The sequence below is a fragment of the Populus euphratica genome, unplaced genomic scaffold (genome assembly GCF_000495115.2).
Source record: "Populus euphratica unplaced genomic scaffold, PopEup_1.0 scaffold528.1, whole genome shotgun sequence".
Classification (NCBI taxonomy): Eukaryota; Viridiplantae; Streptophyta; class Magnoliopsida; order Malpighiales; family Salicaceae; genus Populus; species Populus euphratica.
The window spans coordinates 151,171-169,523 of NW_011500078.1; the positions used below are offsets into that span (position 1 = coordinate 151,171).

An 18,353-nucleotide genomic window follows, 5' to 3' on the forward strand; every position below is an offset into this window, starting at 1 on the left:
GGTAATTAATGAATGATCATTTAGTGAAAAATATTATTTAAAACAAAATATTGTTTAACACATAATATTTATTTGTTAATTGTGTTTTAAATGTAGATTTTATAAATATTAACGAGATTGAAGATGACTATGATAATGAAGTTTTACAAGAGCATGTTGATGTTTTATTAGGTGTTGATGAGATTGGCTCAATTCCATCAATATTTGATTTAATTTTGCTCCTATAGACACTGAAGAACTTAATATGTTCATTTAATCAAAGGGAATGTCTTGTTGATTTATAATTTATATTTTTAGATGTTTTATTTTAAATATTTTAGAATTTTATATTTGGTTTGTGTTTTGAATATTAAATTAAATTGATGTTGTTGGTTTAACTTAATATATTTATTTAAAAAAATGGATGTGTTTTTAATTTAAAATTTATGTTTTTGGATATTTTATTTTAAATATTTTAAAATTTATATTTGATTTATATTTTGTATATTAAATTAAATTTATATTGTTAGTTTAAAATTTAAATTTAATTTATATAAATATTGAATTGTAATTGTAACTTTGTAGGTATTTTCTATAAATATTGTATTAGTTTTTTTTTTGTTTGAATTGACTCATATTAACTACCTGACTTGCCCCGATCATAATACCGGTTAATTATAGAGTTGAGTTTCAAAACAATATCTTAACCCAACTTTCTGGAATGCAAAAATTGGAGGAAGGCAAGGTCAAGTTAAATTCAAAATATGGGGAACCGTCTAGACTCTTCAGTCTGCCCTAGAGTTGTACTCTACTAGATGCGAGTGGAGGGGAGGGGAGAGGAGAGGCGAGGCTAGTCCAGCCTGAGTAATCTATCTATCTATCCATGGAGGAATTGCAAAATGTTGTTAGAGATGGTGGATTAGCTGTGTCTAATCTTCCGGAGAAAGGACGATGTCTGCTCACCACCAAGAATTTCCATCCAGGTCTCTCTTCCTCATTTATTTATCATGCACTTGACAAGCCCAAGAACTCAATAGCTATCTGATAGGAAATTGCTTTAGTTTCTTGAAGCGAAGCCAATTCAACGCTCAATATCTTTTCATCTGTAAATTAAATTGGCCATTTGTATTCGCAGGAGAAGTGATTTTAAGGCAAGAGCCCTATGTCTGTGTACCAAACAACTCCTCTACTGTCTCGAGATGTGATGGATGTTTTGCATCAGAGAACCTCAAGAAATGCTCGGCTTGTCAAGTTGTGTGGTACTGTGGAAGCACATGCCAGGTGTTTCAAAAATCTCAGCACACAATTTCTTTTTTTCTTCCTTTAAAATGAGAAAACTGTGTATTGAACAACGGTGTTTGTGTGTAATTTTCAGAAATCAGAGTGGAAGTTGCATCGACTTGAATGCAGTGCTCTCTCTCGGCTTGAGAAGGAGAAGCGAAAGGCTGTTACGCCTTCTATTCGTTTGATGGTTAGACTTTACCTTCGTAGAGAATTGCAAAACGAGATGGTAATTACTTTATCAATTTCTGGTTTATTGTTCATCACATACCTGCTCACTGGGCTCTTGTCTTTGGCCTGTGCACTTACAAATTTAATTGTTTTGACTGCCAGTTCATCCCTACTGGTGTTACAGACAGTTACAATTTCGTGGAGTCATTGGTGTCGCGTATCCACTCATCTTGTGTAGTTCATTTCCTCAATGTTGTGGTTGCTTAAAATGCTTGTTTTGTTTAACCTTATATTTGGTGAAGACTTGAAGGAACTTGATGAGAAGCAGCTGGTGCTATATGCACAGATGGCCAACCTGGTCCACTTGATTCTTCAATGGCCTGAGATCAACTTAAAAGAGATTGCCGAGAACTTCTCCAAGGTCCCCAACTTATTTTATGCTGCACATTAGTAACTTGTAGTTGGTAACCACTATCACCTAAAGCTGTTTCAGCAAGCACTCCCACTGTTCAGCTGATTTATATGCTAGGAGTAGTTGCAAGCTTTCTTAAATGTGTTTCGTCTGCAGTTTCATATTCCCTATCATACGCTTCCCTTGTGCGAAACAGCAGGGACAGTGCAACGTTGTTTTGGGAACTTTTGCATGTATTTCATGCATTATTTAAGAATTTAAGGGTTGTTTTAAGTTCAGCTTTTAATTCATAATGCTCAACAAAATCTCATGTAGAAGTGCACAGGATTCATAAAAAAAGTGATCCTATGTTTTATTTTCATGCGGATTGCAGTTGAAATGGAAACTGATTCTATGTAATGCACTGAGACAAACCTCCATTTGAATCCTTTTCTGATACTTAGTTTTGGCATCTGATCCTCCACAATGAAATGCAGCTGGCATGCAATGCCCATACCATTTGTGACTGTGAACTCAGACCTGTAGGCACAGGACTCTATCCTATTGTATCCATTATCAACCACAGGTAATTATTAGTGAAATACTGTGAACTTGTCATCTTTCCTAGTTGTTGGTTTGCCAATTCATTCTGGTGCTTGCAGCTGCTTGCCCAATGCCGTGTTGATATTTGAGGGAAAGTCATCTGTTGTTCGAGCTGTAGAGCATATACCAGAAGGAGCAGAGGTAAGTTGTGCTTTCTATTAATCATTGTACTTTGTACATTAGTTGAAGAACTGTAAGAGGTAACTGATTAGTTGGGTTTGCCCAGGCCTACTTGTTTGATGATCATGTAAAAATTTATTGGGAAACCCAAGGCTTAGAAAATGCTAGAGCTGTGAATGGGTTATTCTAATATATAGTTGTTTTAATTGTTCATCACAGTGTAGTCTCAGGGATTTTAATCCTGTTTTATTTATATATAAAAAAAAAATTCCTGTTCTGCACCAGTTTATATGTTAAAAAACTCTAAGCATTTGCTAGTGACCAGTTGCTTCAAAGGGACTGTTATTGTCAGTAACGCAGAGATGAATATGGGTGGATATTGAAAATACATCCGATGCAAAATTTGGGATTCAAGATTTGGATTGGGACTTAATTCTGAATACAGAACCATGCTGAAGACGTTGTAAGACCTTAGACAACAGGCAGCAGCAATTTATTAGTCATGTTAGAGGACATATCAAGACTGAAATTGTGTGGTTAGGAGGGAAAGCATGTTTGAGAGGAAAAATACTTCTGATTATGAAGGTATTAAAAATATAGGAATTCATAGTTCTTTCTTGCACAAATAGGAATAATTTGGTCTGCAAAGGACACACAAATATCTAGTTATAGGAACGAGGGAAATGAATCCATGCAATTTTGTTGGGAATTGCTGGAAGGTTTTTTTTGAGGATCTAAATTTCACTTCTTTTCCTCTCTTGAGCAAACACTACATCATTATAGTCTGTTCATCACCTTTGATAAAATTATGAATAAGATAAACCTGCATCTTATTTGCATGTTTGTTAGTTCCTCTGGATTTGTATTGGACTGCTCACAAGGCACATAAACCATTTGAGGTTTGAAACCATATAGACTTCCAGAAAGCGACTTCACATTTTCTTTTACCAATATCTGAAGCAGTGGCAGTGACAACTTTTGTCAGGTTGGTTGAGCAATGCCTATTATGATGTCTATATGGAAAAAAAAAAAATGATGGTTCCTTGACACAGGATGCTAGGAGTTGTTACCTGCTGGTTAGGATTAGCTTCTTTGAAGCTTCAATGAACTTTATTGTATCTTTAAACCCTCCTTTTATCTGCTTCTGCTGTTTTCTGGAAAACATGTTGCTTGGAACATTTAGCTATGGTGTAAATTGGCATTAGAATGCAAATTGTCTCTAAATTCTTAAATACTTTATTGATGTGATTCTAATGTTATTTGTTATGTTTTTCTTTTAAGGTGTCGATAGCTTACATAGACACTGCTGGAAGCACTATGACTCGGCAAAAGGCTCTCAAAGAACAGTACTTTTTCACTTGCACATGTACCCGCTGCATCAAAGTGGTACCCTCCTGGCCTAAATTTATAAGAATGCAGCAGACACGTGCATGTGTAAAGTATGCTAGGCTTGTCTTCATCTTTCCCTCATAAAATATTTTGCATGGAAAAAATATTATGAGGAAATGGCATATCAAATTCTTCTGATTTTTTACTCCTCTTTGATAAATCTAAGTGATTTCTGTAATGAAATCTGTTTTTAAAGCGGACTTGTGATAATCTGAAAATAAGAGGCTCCACCATATGCATGAACACACATACACAAACATTTGTTGCCAGCTAATAATTTTTGCATACTGTTGAAGGGTCAGCATGATGATATCCAAGAAAATGCGATTCTGGAAGGCTACAGATGCAAAGATGATAGATGCAATGGTTTTTTGCTACGTGATTCTGGTATATGATTATATTGTTGTCATGTCAATCATACGAGCTTCACCGTTTTTTAATTCTTTTCTTTTTGGGTATGGCAGAAGACAAAGGATTTACATGCCAAACTTGTGGCCTTCTTAGGAGCAAGGAAGAGGTAAAAAGGATTGTATGTGAAATAACAGCAATTTCAGACAAGAAACTTAAGTCTACTTCCCCTGGAAGTATCCTTTTCATGTAATTCTTTATTTTCCATTTGGTTACATGGATTTGCTTCTCACCTTTACATTATGGATTTACTTCTCACCTTTCCATTGCTATGTTTTGTTTTGTTTTTTCTTTGTTGAAACGATACTTCCATTTACATTTGACAAAATTAAACAAGAGTTTGATATTTAACTAAGTTTAGATCACAAGGAAGTGATTTCTATATATAAGATGATTGAGAAACTTCAAATGGAGCTGTGCCATCCTTTTTCAATTAGTTTGATGCGAACTCAAGAAGAACTTCTGAAGGTATTTCCTTAGGTGTGTTTTCTTTTTAATGATTGTTCTCTTACCAACATTGAGTTCTGTGTTTGAAGCAATTTGTGTAAATGTTAAATAAATGCTTGTGCTGAAATGTGTTATTTGGCTTTTCAGATTTTGATGGAGCTAGGAGATTGGAGAGAAGCTCTGGCATATTGCAGATTGACCATTACTGGATATCAAAGTATGCCATTTGTCAATTGGAGTTCTGGATAGCAAATATATTAAAGCTTATTTTAATTATTCTCTGGCTTTTAAAAATGGAAATGGGATACTTTTGTCTAATAAGGTAACATGAAGGCTTGTTCCTTTAAGCCTTGGAAACTCAAGCTTCAATATTTTGTAAAACTATCTACGCCAGCCTTGAAAGCTAGCAAAAAAATTAAAGCTTAATTCAGAAACATAGCTCTTATATTCTGTGCTTGGACCTGGATACTCTGAGGTACTCATTGTTGGTTGACTAGTTTCTTACAATCATATTGTAGTGCTTTGATATCAGGTTTATTTCTTTTACACAGGGTCCTTCTGTCCATGTAACCCATCTTTTTCCATTTTCGAGTTGCAGAGCTGAAGTTGGATTACTGCTGACATCCTAAACTTTGTTCCCTGTCCTATTGCAGGAGTGTATCCAGAGCTTCATCCTTTGCTTGGGTTGCAGTATTATACCTGTGGCAAAATCGAGTGGTTAGTTTTTTCCCTTATACCTCTTAGATTCTATTATTATAATTCGAACCCCTTCCCCCCCTCCCTTTTCTTGATTCATTTTTTACATGCTTTGACAATCCTATCTTGTCAGAAATATGGCTTTGAGGTTCAAAGTCGTTTTTGGGCACGTAGAACTTACAGTTACAGTGACCGGCACACTGTCTTCGTCCGGCAGATTGTGTATCGCAATCTTCTTTAGCTTAACCCTTTTAGTAATGGATGACCAAAATCAATTACCAGTTTAACAATTCAATACTGTAGGCGACAGATATTGTAATTTGGCATAAGAAATGGGGCCGATTAAGATTGGCACATGCTTCTCATTTCTTTTTGAAATTTTCTTGCTGTCTGACTTCTGATCCTGTACTAGGCAATGATTCATGGAATCTCTTCGCTTTTTGTATGCTAGAAACCAAGAACTGAATGGACTGTGTTTGGCGTAATCAAGATATAGTGAAGAAATCTTGTTGTGCATAATTTAACTGCTGCACCCCATGCCCATGTACAAACAAGAGAGAATCACGTCAAAGAATACTCATACTTTTTTGAGAAATATCTTCAATGGCACCACACTTGTGGAGTTTAGACTAGTAGTTGCTGTTGTTGTCACTGGCTCAGATGCACTGAACTACTGTTATTTGTGTTACAGGTTGCTTGGTTACACAGAAGATGCTATCAAGTCACTGACTAGGGCTGTGGATATACTTCGAATTACTCATGGGACAAACAGTCCCTTCATGAAAGAACTCGTGATGAAGTTGGACGAAGCACATGCTGAGGCTTCTTACAATCTTTCATCGAAAGATGAGTAGCGTGCTGCTATCTTTGCTCGATGAGCTTGTTCTTAATGATTCTGTGTGCTCTGTTCAGTCATATTTTGAGAAGCGGATTTACCTTGATCGCACAGCTCTGCTTTATACGTAATCTCTTACATCAACTTTGCATCTGAGAGCCATTTGTCCATTTCTCTGCCAACAACTTGCGTTGCTGCACTCAATTTGATTTAACTCTCTTCTTTGCTGGCCAGCCCTCATCTAATGTTTTGACTCACTGGAGATTTTGATGTAAAAAATAATTTTAAAAATAATATTTATCATAATATTAAACAGGTTATTAGAGCTTTAAATTACTGCGTGAATGCTAAAATCTTTGAATGCATGCCTGCATTACTTAACAACCACTTGAATTTCTAATGAAATCCGAACTCAAATTTAATGTTCGAAAATCCATACTAGAACTAGAATCCAATCAAAGGAAGATGAGTTGACGTCTGATCATCTATTAATTTAAAGTTGCAAGATCATCCGAATTGACTAGTCATTTTCATATTCCATGGAGGCATCATTGTGATTTTACTTTTCCAAGCGCCAATCGCTTCATTGTCTGGGACGTCAGCGCCCCCTGCCGAGCGCGTGAAATACGCTCTTTATCTCAGCGGCTGGGTGACTTAAGAGCAATGGATTGTTTAAGAGCTAAGTAATTATTTTTTAAGTTTTTTTATTTGAAAAAATATTAAAATAATATTTTTTAAAAATTTATTTTTGATATTTTAAATTAATTTTAAAAAGATATTTTAAAGTAAAAAAATAAAAATTAATTTTTTTTAAATACAAAAATAAACATGTTGGAGAGAGTGGCGAAAAGAGAATGGATTTTATGGTGGTTTTTTGTTTTTTTTTTCCCTTGTGATCTTAGAATTTTCAAGAGAATGGATGAGCATCAGTTGATAAGACTCGGATCAGATGGGCTGACAACCCAAATCCTCTCTTTCAATCTCTTAAGCAACAAGGCAAATGCAAGTGGTTCCTGTGGAGAAACATTCGATGGTAATTTTCTTAGTTTTACCTTTTTGAGTCATCATTCTTCTCGTCTTTCCTTGCTTTACCTTTTGGTTACATCCTAATCCCGCTCTTTCAATGATTATTATTATTATTTTTTTTTTCATATGGATTTGATTACATATAGCCAATCCTACTCGTTCTTTCTCTTTGGACTGGATCTGGCTTCCCTTGTGTTTCTAGATTTTACAAAACCACCATCTCTGTATTATAACTAAATGGATTGCAAGCCTTCCCACCGCAATAATTATCAAACTGAGTTTTCTCTTTTTTAGATCGTACGAGATACCATGCCCATGTCGTATCATGACACACAAGTACTTCACCTTAATACGATGCGGGATTCTGGCTTCCTGGAGTCATTTTAGGGCAAGCTAACCTTAAGAGACCTGCTCTATGGACATTTTAGGGCAAGATAGTCTCGCCGACCTGCCTGCCTTAAACGAGTGCAACGTTAAGCAATGATTATCTCAGCATTTTTTTTGTTGTTGTGTAAAGGCAATGTTGCGGCTCAGTTGTTTGATATGTTTGTTGACTTGCTGCAGAATACAGTTTGTCAAAAGTGCGGTGATCGTGGCTATCCGGAGGCTCTAAATTACTGTGTAAAGTGTAAAGTTGTTGCTGAACACACGTAAGTTTCCTCCTGTCTGCCTTTATTTGATTGTATGATTAGATTGATTTTTGGTAGCTCTAAATGTCTTACTGTCTAAACTTGATGCCAATTTGAGACCCAGAAATGAAGCAACCAAAATAGAAGGAAAGAATTGGCATAAATTGAATATCATCACTGCTGCTGCTTATTACTTATGTTGTGACTCTACACGAAATCATCTGTGTATTTTTAGTAACTTCTGTGCTTCCCTTTTTATATTATTCAGCTACTGCTTAGATGTTGTTCCCAAGGATTTTGATGAGGATGTGGTTTGGACGTGTTGGTTTTGTTTATCTGGGAATGATGGCGGACATAATAATACCGTGGACAGTTCTAGTTATACCCAATTATTAACGAGTGATCAAGCAGTTAAAATTGTAAGAAAACAGAAATGGAAGGCATCAGATGCATTCTTGAAAGCTCTGAGAAAGGTAGAGAGACTAAAAAGGGGTCCCTCTTTGCAATCTGCTGAGGCAGAGGCAGAGGCAGCTAAAAGGGTTTGCTTGACTAACTCAAATGATCAAGAATCGGACTGTTCTCACCTTCATAAGGACAAAAGGAGAACACTGGCCCGGGGTGAGAGCTCTGATGAGCATCAAAAAACGAGAGAACATGGTATAATGATTGTAGAAGATAGGGGTGGCTCGAATGAAGAGGTATTAACTGTTGAAAGAGATTCATTTCAAAATGGCAAGAGTGATCTGCCCAAAATTTCAGACCGTGATTCCCATGTTAATGTACAGCAACCTTTTGAGGAGAAGATGAATACACTGTCTGGCAGTGAGAGTTGTGCACAGGATCAGAACTTAAGTGATCAGAATAGATTGATTCTGGATGTTGGGGGTGGCTCAAATGAAGCTGTAAATTGTATTGAAAAAGAGGCCTCTCAAAATAGCACTGCTGACCTGCCAAAAATTTTAGATCGGGATTTCAACACCAATGCACAGCCAATTCTTGATCCCATATGGAGGTAAGAAAATCGGGTTCTCTTTTTATTTTGTCATGTTCCTTTCCTTCCTTTGGGTGTTTTCCTTCTTTTTTTTTTTGTGGTGGGGTAGGTGTATTCTTTAACTTGTACAGAGCATTTAACATATTCTCTTTGCAAATTTGGCAGGGGAAATTTTACCATCAAAGATGGAAATTTTGATGTTATGAATGGACTGGTGGCCTATACATCTAACCAAGCATCCCCAAAAGTTCGTGAGACAGCTAGTTTGTTGCCAGGATGTGTTTCTATAGAAATGCTTCCTAGGCATGAAGTGTTTCCGAAAAAGTTTGGTACTTCAGATGTAACAGCTGAAGATATTGGCCTTTATTTCTTCCCGGAAAAAGAGAGGTTCCATTTCTGACAATATAATTGAACAAGACCTTAGATGAGTTATATCCTGTTTTAATTTCTTGAAACATTTTTCCCTCTCTTCAATTGCTGCAGAGATGAACGAGCCTTTGATGAGTTAGTAGATAATATAATTGAACAAGACCTTGCCTTGAAAGCCGTTCTTGAGCATGTAGAATTATTGGTCTTTACATCTCTTCAATTACCTTTGCAGAACTGGAGTAAGCTTTGCTGCCATTACGTGTTATATTTGTCTGTCTCTCTTCTCATTGAACTGAATGAATGCTTGAATGATCTTTTTGCAGGATATCGGGGAAAGTATTATCTGTGGGGGTTGTTCGGTAGACACAAGCATTCTCACTATTCATGTAGAAGAGAGCATGCTACAGCTTAGACTTTGTAAAATGATGGGTAGAGGCAGTTCAGACTGATCAGAACTATATCATGTCTCCGTAGGCAAGGAATGCTGGAAGGTAATTAGCATGATGCAGAGAAGACATGCTTCGAAAATTCCAGCAATCTTTTCATGGATCAAGTCTTATATCATTGTGTTATAAAGGAAAGAAATGGGCACGTGGGAAATATTACCACGGGAAAGTTGTCCAATTTTGAGAGTTGGGGCTGTGGTTATGGATTTTGCATCTTTATATGCTGCTGTGATTGGCAGAGATGAATTTTGACACAGATGCCTCACTGTCGCCTATACAAATATGAAAATGAAAGTTGTTATTTGTCGTTTAAAGCTTGCGATTCTCTTACACGAGGCATCTCATTGTGTCTCCTCCTTTATCCTCTCTCTTTTTATTATTGTTTTTTCAGTGGGGATCATAAATAAATAGCTGATGTACTACATGCCTTGAATGGATGAAAAGAAATGTCGGTTTATTCCAGTCTGCGAACTGGATCCTACCGCTATAATCCTTTCAGGAAAAAAAAAAAAGAAAAGAAAAGAAAAAGAAAAAGATTCTGCCGATCAGTCACGCTACGCCTAGATTCTGCCATTCGTTTTTGAAGTTCCCTGCCCGGTTCACAAGCTCAAAACTGGGAGTCTATGCTCCAAGCTTCAGGGTGTTCTTACCCTCTTTTTTCATAAACTGTAATTTTTATCATCCCTGTTTCCCTTCGAACATTGAACATCTACAACCATGTTGTTATTGACCAAGAATAATGCTAGGGATACCAAGATTTTCGGGTACGCCTTTATTAGGGGACTTCACGGAAGCATTCAGTTAACATTCCATAGTTCGTATTTCACCTCTGGCTACATGGTAATCATGGAGCTCACAACTGGCTCTCGTTTTTTTCCAGGGCCTTCCACAATCAATCAATTGTAGGATGCAAAAATTGTGTGACAAGGGAACAGCCGGCTAACCACTTAAAAGTTTATATATTATCGTTACTTGCTCGTTGTTGACCTAGCCAATGTGTTGCAAAATGTCTTAGAAGATCCACGAGAAACGACTATTCCAGTTAAGCCGAGAATCAAGTCATGCATGCTGCTCAAAGTATATGTGAAAGATTACATCCAATGTCACACTGCGTGTATTCATCGGGCCCGTAAAGGAGATACATACAAGTAAAGAATTGGAGTTCAATACAACTGTTCGAAGTCAAAATAAAACAACAGGGATGATTACACCTTATAAAGGGTAGGACGGCCTTGATTTCTCATATTCCCCGAAGAGAAGAGCTTCCCGGAGTTGACTGCCTACCTCAAACATGGATTTATACACCTGGAACTATTCCTAAAATCTCTCTGACTTTGCTAAACATTCCCGGAGCTGAAAACAAAGCTTAGACATCTGGGAGAGCAACTTGCATTGTTGGTCTCGTGATGTTAATGACTCGGATACGAGGGTGCCTGGGTTAAGTAATTGTTGGAGCTCATGGCACAGCATAGAAGCTTCTTGGTCACTGCCACAAGTTTCTGCAACAAGTTGAAGCAGTTCACAACCTTGATTCTGAGATGCAGATTGTTGAGTCGGTACTGGTGGCACAAGAAAAGGATGTTGGAGTAATTGAGGGATCCTCCATCTCTCGTTCCTCTCCCAAGCCAAGCATCGTTTCATAAGATCAAGAAGCCATGGATTGGAAACTGGCTCATAAGTTATCTCATGGTTTGAATCCGTTATAACTTTGAACTTGGCCCAAAATGTTTTGTACGCAGAAAAAGGGGTTCTTCCATACACCATTTGGTAGAGGATACAGCCGAGGGACCAAATATCTGATGGCCGACCACACTTTATGGTTTTTCCATTAGTATCACTCTCATTGCACATGAATGCCTCTGGAGACATGTAGCTTAGGGTACCTACCTGCAGAAACAGAATATGAACCACTAAGCAAAATAGTACCAACTAAAAAACCTTTGAAATAAGCTAAATTTGACATATAAGCAATCCCCTCCTTTCTGTAGTCAAAGCAACTTCGTCGCTTTTGTATACCATTCGGACAGCAGCCCTTTTAGGGGTTCCTTGGGTACCGATTCACCCTGCGTAGATTGACTGAACGCAGAAAGCCTTCCACTGGCAGGCAATCGTATTTTTCACAGGTTTCTCTTTATCCAAAAATATTCAGAACAAAAGAGATTCTGAAGTGGCAACAAGTGGTCAGACATGGATGGGCAACAAGGTGAAATAAGCATTCTAATAAAATCACTTTCTATTTTTTTTTTGTTTGTTTACCATTAAAAAAATTTAGTGAATAAAAAATATCTTTTAATTAAAAAAAATATAATTTGATTTTTAAAAAAATATTTTTTTTCTTTTATTTTGGATGGCAAACATTTGCAAAAATAGCAAAAAAATTAAAAAATATCTTGCTATTTAATGATCATATCAAATTTAGTTTTTAATTTTTATATATTTTGTTTTGAATATTTTTTTTTCAATTTTATCATTTAGAATTTGATTTTTATAACTTTGATCCTCATTTTTTTATTATTATTTTTTTCTCTTATCCTTTTCTTAATTGAAATTTTTTATTTATTAAATTTAATATTTATTCTTTTAATTGTTATTTATTTTTTTTAAAATAATTTATAAAATATTTTTTTTAATTTCATCATCTTTTTATTTATTTTTTCTGTCAAATTTAGTTTTTATTATTTTAAATGTTATTTATTTTTTAAAAATAATTTATGAATTTTTTTCTTTTAATTTTTTTATTTATTAAATTTAACCGTTATTCTTTTAATAAACTTGAAAAAAATTAAAAATATTTTTTATCTTATTTTTCATGGTATAGTCAAACACTAGAAAATATTTTTCAACTTATTTTTTATGACATTATTAATCATTAAAAAACAATTCTAAACTACTAAGTAAACAAATAAAAACTAATTTTAAGCGAAGAAACAGGTTCTAGTTTGGACAACTAAATGTGAGGGATAAGTAAAATCTACCTGTGAATCCCTTTGAATGTTAGTAGTGTCACTCATTATGGCTTTGGCGATCCCAAAATCAATCAACTTTAGAGAACCTTTGACAAGAAGAAAATTAGCAGGTTTCAGGTCAGAGTGCACGATACGTTCCTCATGTATGGTATTGACAGCTTGAAGTATTTGCTGCAAAATATTTGAACAAAACAATGTCAATCCCCGTTGCCGTTTAATTAACTATGAACAAGACCAACAAGTAATGCGTGTTTTGAAGACGATGTAAATTTGCTACTTGATAGTATACTGTGAAAACAATGTTACATCAGTGATATAAAACAAATGTGTTTCTTCATCCATGCCAATACCCTTCGATGCAAAATATGAGAGAAAGATGGAAATCCAAACAATGCCACTAATCAACATCATGCCAACATTAGAAACCTATCCAGTACCCACGCCATGATGCAGACCAAGTCTCAAGAATGAGAGCAGAGGCACCATTACAATCCTTCATTGAAACAAAGAAACATTGTCCCCCCCTGTCTACAATGACTTCCTTCTAGCAATAGACACTAATATGTAGATTAGTAGCTATAGCTATCAAGCTTACTATGAGAAAAAGCTATAGAATGTTGCTATAACCAAACTGCAACTATGAAGCAAAATAAGGTATAGCCCAAAGACCTGCCAATAAAATCTAAGCCAATTCTCATCTATCGTCTGGTTGGAGCTATCCATCTCCTTCCATTTCTGGGACAGCATGTGAGCCAAATCAATTTCCCCGTATTCAAGGACCATGTATATACACCCATCATCTTTGACTATTCCATCTTTATTATTTACAGAGCCACTCATGACTTCGTGGAGCAAAGTTTTATCTGTCACCTAAATCCAAAAGAGACTATTAGGGATCGACTAGACAAAAATAAAGCAAGAATAGATGCCATGCCTTGGAAATATGGATTCTGATGAGAAGAAAAAGGAACACCAAGCTCAAGTATAGAAGATATATTATTCCGAGACAAGATTTATCATCTTCTGTAATGATATCTCAAAGCACCTATGTTGCAACCACAAAGTATCGAGTTCGTGTAAATTGGACAAACAGAGAGAACTTGATAATAAGAATTGCAAAAATACTGCCCAATCATGGAGATTAGTGCATGATTCTTTTAAGGCTGTAAGTGAATACCTCATAATCTATTAACTGTATAATGTTGTTCTTCCCCTTTAATTTGTTTAGATAAAGAATTTCCTGACAAAAACCATATGCAGTTCCATAATCACGACCCTTGAGCTTGATTTTCTTAAGTGCGTAGATTGTGCAGTCTGATGAAATGACTTTGTGAACCTCACTGCTTCCTCCACTTCCTATCTTACCAAGCCTTTGATAGAGCTTCCCATTAACTTTAAAGAACAAATCAGGGTCAAGATTCCTTTTTCGAGGCACTGATGCACCTTTACTACTTGAAACTTTTTCGTGTTTTTCATGTTTAGGAGGCTCCAACTTCACATCTGAAGATGGGTTTTTGGACACTGGAGGCTGAGATTGTACATCAGCACCATCATCTGCTGGTTCAATATCCTTAGTGGACCTCTCAACAACAAGTGAAGGATTGTTTGCAATGTTACTTACTTCAGGCACACCTCCCTGTTGCTCCTTAGGCAGGTCCTTAAATTGGGAATGGATAGCAGAGGTAGAGGGCCCGGTTGCAGCGGCTCTCAGGTCAATTAGCATGTCACTTGTGTCCTTCAATGAAGGATGTGACAGCTGCTCCAAATTCCCTGGAGTAAACTTATGAGAATTTGCATTAGAATCCCTCAAAGGTTCGACTGCAGCTTGAGAACCACTCTCACGAGAGCAATATGTCATCGAGTTAAGCATGGGTGCTGAAGTAGAATGAACAGATGTTGTGGTAGCACAAGATGGTCCAACAACAGAAGATTGAGTGGCTGGTTGGCTTAAAAAGTTCCTCAATTGATGCAACTGATTCTGAATAACCATTGTTCTCTTTGCCAGTGATGGTACAGCTCCATCAGACCTCAAAGTGAGATCTGATTCCATGTTCTGCTGCTTTGTTTCGTCATTGATCACATTTGACACCTCTACTTGATTGCTCACATCCCATTCCATTTCTGTCAATGCAAGTGAACCCATATGAGAAGTTAAGTTCTCCAATCCAGTGGCCATTCCATTATCGGCCCCTGCATGTTAGAAGATAACAGAGCATATATTTCTAGAGCAAAAAATTTAGAAACTTCTGTCACAGCATCACGAATTAGATGACAGACAAACAACTAATCCAGCAAAACCAACTTTCAAACCACAACTCAAAACAGCAAGGAACAGCATCTTACCCTGGGAAATGGTGTTGTTCACTGTCGAAAACTGGACTTTTCTCTTACCCTCAACGAGTTGAGATTCTATGCATGTCAAGGGCATCGGATTATTCTCTTTAGTATCGATAGCAGATTTTGGCTGCTCTCTCTGTGCATCAAAGGGATTGAAACTCTCATCAAACGTATTCGTGATTGTTCCAGGAAACGAAGGAGGTGTGATTGACGCATCTTCATGGCTTTCCCTGATAACAGTAACTGGATTCTTTTTTGGCAAATTTGAGTTACTCAATGGAACAACATCTTGAGAGCTCTTCGTGCCTGTGGTTGGACCCACATTTGAAGCTACAGTTCTTGACGCTTCACGTTTTGGAATTAACGTACGTCTAGGCTTTGTGCTATTACTCGTCTGCATTATTCCTAAAACGAGCATATCAATCATTTAGAGCTTCAACAGTTATTTCATTTTTTAAAGCATTAAGTTCACAGTTTTCAAAACAAATAAAAAAGAATCCATATTGAAGAAGTTAATTCCATTTTAATAATAGAATCACCAACAGACATGGTAATCAGGATTCCTGGATTAAGCCTTCATTTAGCTTTTTAGTAAATGACAACAAATAAACAAATGTGCCAAAGTTGAGCAGTAGCTTTCAGAATTTCTTAGTAAAAGAAAAGTCTAGAGAGACACAAAGCACAAAAAAAGTTATCGATGGAGAGTTGCGGTGGTACCAAGGGGGCGGTGGCGCTTGAAGGCGGCTTGGACATGCCGGAGAAAGTCCGGCGGGGAGGAGGATGAGGAGGAGGAAGACGTCGTGTCTGCGGCGTTGGTGACGGGACGAAAGAGATTTCTTTGCGGAGGTGCAGATGGGACCGGAAGGTTAGCCTCCCTGTTCATGACCGGATCTGAACAGCATTTCCGTCAAGGAGAGGGGTGATTTCGGAAGTAAAAGAGCAAAATGAAGATTTTAATTTGTGGAAATTAGTGTTTGTGTGATGTCCATGAGAACTTTGGAGTGCGGGTGTTCGTGTGTCAAACAGAGAGTGGAACCAACCACACTCGCTCTTCCAATCCTGCCAAAGCCAGCACAGACAGGGGGGGAGAGGAGCGTCTTAAGTTTCGAAATGACTTGTTGGCGCTCTCGACTCAATTCTGCATTTGGGCCTTTATTGGGCCCCTAACCTTTTCTCATCTATAAACCACCTAAGGCTAATATTAATACTGGGCTTTCTAACACGTGGATTTCTAAGGGGAAAACCCAAAAGCTTTCTCCAAACCCCTAAGAGTATTTTTATGGCAAATGCTAAATGAAAAATCTAAATAGTTAATTTGGAATTTAAAATATATTGTAAATATAATGTGATCGTAAGATTCATATTTTATAATTTAGAAAAAATTGTATACAATGAGATGCCACATCATATTTTGTAAGAACATGGGCAGAGTCCGTGATTTTGTCTTAAAAGGAGTTTTTGTACAAGCAAAGCAAGATCCATTGCATTTCAGGACTGGACAGGCTCAAAACCATAGAGGAAATAGAATCGGGCAAGTTGAGCCTTCATATTGTTCATTGGAGTAACAATTGGCCCTTTTGAGCTCAATACTATCTCGAAATCCTATCTCGAGACTCTGAGAAATTCCCTCCTCTTTTTAACTGCTGCCGCTGTGGGCTTGCAGGAGAAGCAAGACTCTATACAGAACAATCTGAGCAGTTTGGTTCGAATATTTTGCATCTCATCTCCAAATTTCTATCCTTTTTTTTTTTTTCTAACAGCTTGTCCTCTTCAATTCTGCTGTATCCAGCTGAATTCTTCTTTGCAGCTACGGCGGCACAAATTTCCCCGAGGAAGTGGGCAATATTACGAGTGAGATCATTATGACAAAACCTGGCTACTTGTGTTAGATCAATCATTTTGCTGGGCATTCCGGATAAGTACTTTTAGATTGGGCATTAACCTTTTTGCCTAGTGAAGGAGCCCTTCTCTCCGAGTACCCAGGCAATCCTGTAGTTGGAGAGCCACTGCTTCCATGCTAAGCCCAAGAATGTAGGATACCTCGAGTGAAGAGTCCTTACCACACGTAAATATAATTGGAGTGAATACAAACCAAAGCAAGAACACTATAGCGTGTGAGTAGACATATTCTTCTATTTTTATCATTTCATCTTTTCTATTAAAAATGCTGATCTTACTATTAGGGTAAGATGGCATTAGTAAATGTTGATGATGGATTGATCTTTGCAATTTAAAAATGAATGTATTGCATTTAACATAAAATAAAATAAAAAAGTTTACATTGAAGGGTTTTTGTTATCATTTTCAATTTTCATGCACAATAAAAATACTCCATCCTTAGACTTAAAATTTCATGAATTATCATTTTTTGGACTTTTTACCCTGATTTTGTTATAATAATTAATATAAATAAATATTAGTTTGATTTTTTTAAGAATATAAAAAAATAAGTAAAAGAGGTTGACACTTAAAAAACAGGGAGGGTTGTGTTCAAGCAGCATCTTCAGTCTCCTTTAGCACTTCTGTGAAAAAAAATATAAGTAATTATTCACTATTTTGGCTCTCCTCTAAAAAAATTATCTCTGAGGTTTGACTGTCTTCCCCCACCTTTTTAAATTGACTGTACATTCCTTTTTTTAAAAAAAAAAATAAAAGGTGTGCTAAGGATGTACTATGTATCATTTTGTTTACCTAGACTATATTGGCCTTGTTAGCTCCTTTTCATATAAGCTTCTACGACCTTCGCTACTTTAACAAGGTCTCTAGTCGTCTCGAACTTAAATGCAATCGACATTTATCTCATTTCTTGCTGCAATTTATTTTTCAACCTTTCCACCCTATATTGCTCATTAGGAGTATAATACGAGGCAAACATGGAGAGGTCATGGAACCTCCTCTCATAATCAAGTATAGACATGCCTCCCTGTTTTACGACAGGAATTCTTGCTTCTTAATTTTTTGATGATAGGAGGAGTAAAACTAATGTTCAAATTGTGCTTTAAACTCAGTCCAAGTCCAAGATCCCACGGGTCTCCTCAACCTCACTGTATCCCACCAAGATCATGTTTGATTAGAAAGCAAATGAGCACATAGTTCACTCGCAAGCCCTCTGTTCCATGTATTTGATCCAACTATACGAAGCTACCTACTTGCTATCTTGGCATTTAGTTCCTCTAAAAAGGACTCACACCCAAGTTATCTTATATTTTTTTATTATCCGCACTAATATAACCAAACTATCAGCTTTTGTTGTAGCCATTGGAGTTGTT

The 18,353-nt window shown here is 36.6% G+C and overlaps 3 protein-coding genes across 9 annotated transcripts; 2 read left to right on the plus strand and 1 right to left on the minus strand.

Moving 5' to 3' along the window:
- Positions 1-675: 675 nt before the first annotated feature.
- LOC105108705 (histone-lysine N-methyltransferase ASHR1-like) lies at positions 676-6,685 on the plus strand. 4 transcript variants are annotated; one of them, XM_011003116.1, is made up of 14 exons: positions 676-962; positions 1,115-1,260; positions 1,355-1,489; positions 1,594-1,648; positions 1,734-1,852; positions 2,287-2,408; positions 2,485-2,566; positions 3,827-3,931; positions 4,231-4,321; positions 4,402-4,518; positions 4,704-4,810; positions 4,937-5,006; positions 5,443-5,506; positions 6,177-6,685. In XM_011003116.1, the coding sequence occupies exons 1-14, from the start codon at positions 863-865 to the stop codon at positions 6,337-6,339; spliced, it is 1,476 nt and encodes a 491-aa protein (XP_011001418.1). In that variant the 5' UTR covers positions 676-862; the 3' UTR covers positions 6,340-6,685. The 4 variants fall into 4 exon arrangements, with proteins under 4 accessions (XP_011001418.1, XP_011001419.1, XP_011001420.1 ...); XM_011003117.1 differs by having other exon boundaries at positions 4,237-4,321; positions 4,399-4,518; XM_011003118.1 differs by having other exon boundaries at positions 2,320-2,408; positions 4,399-4,518.
- A 497-nt stretch (positions 6,686-7,182) lies between these two features.
- On the plus strand, positions 7,183-10,099 carry LOC105108706 (uncharacterized). 3 transcript variants are annotated; one of them, XM_011003120.1, is made up of 7 exons: positions 7,186-7,353; positions 7,641-7,818; positions 7,911-7,996; positions 8,244-8,987; positions 9,132-9,353; positions 9,450-9,574; positions 9,659-10,099. In XM_011003120.1, the coding sequence occupies exons 2-7, from the start codon at positions 7,762-7,764 to the stop codon at positions 9,745-9,747; spliced, it is 1,323 nt and encodes a 440-aa protein (XP_011001422.1). In that variant the 5' UTR covers positions 7,186-7,353; positions 7,641-7,761; the 3' UTR covers positions 9,748-10,099. The 3 variants fall into 3 exon arrangements, with proteins under 3 accessions (XP_011001424.1, XP_011001422.1, XP_011001423.1); XM_011003122.1 differs by lacking the exon at positions 7,641-7,818 and having other exon boundaries at positions 7,183-7,353; positions 7,864-7,996; XM_011003121.1 differs by lacking the exon at positions 7,641-7,818.
- A 706-nt stretch (positions 10,100-10,805) lies between these two features.
- Positions 10,806-16,169, minus strand: LOC105108707 (serine/threonine-protein kinase MPS1-like). Of its 2 annotated transcripts, none has more exons than XM_011003125.1 (6): positions 15,802-16,169; positions 15,091-15,489; positions 13,925-14,868; positions 13,417-13,617; positions 12,757-12,918; positions 10,806-11,668 (listed from the first exon to the last, which is right to left on the minus strand). In XM_011003125.1, the coding sequence occupies exons 1-6, from the start codon at positions 15,965-15,967 to the stop codon at positions 11,099-11,101; spliced, it is 2,442 nt and encodes an 813-aa protein (XP_011001427.1). In that variant the 5' UTR covers positions 15,968-16,169; the 3' UTR covers positions 10,806-11,098. The 2 variants fall into 2 exon arrangements, with proteins under 2 accessions (XP_011001427.1, XP_011001426.1); XM_011003124.1 differs by having other exon boundaries at positions 13,925-14,937.
- Positions 16,170-18,353: the final 2,184 nt, after the last annotated feature.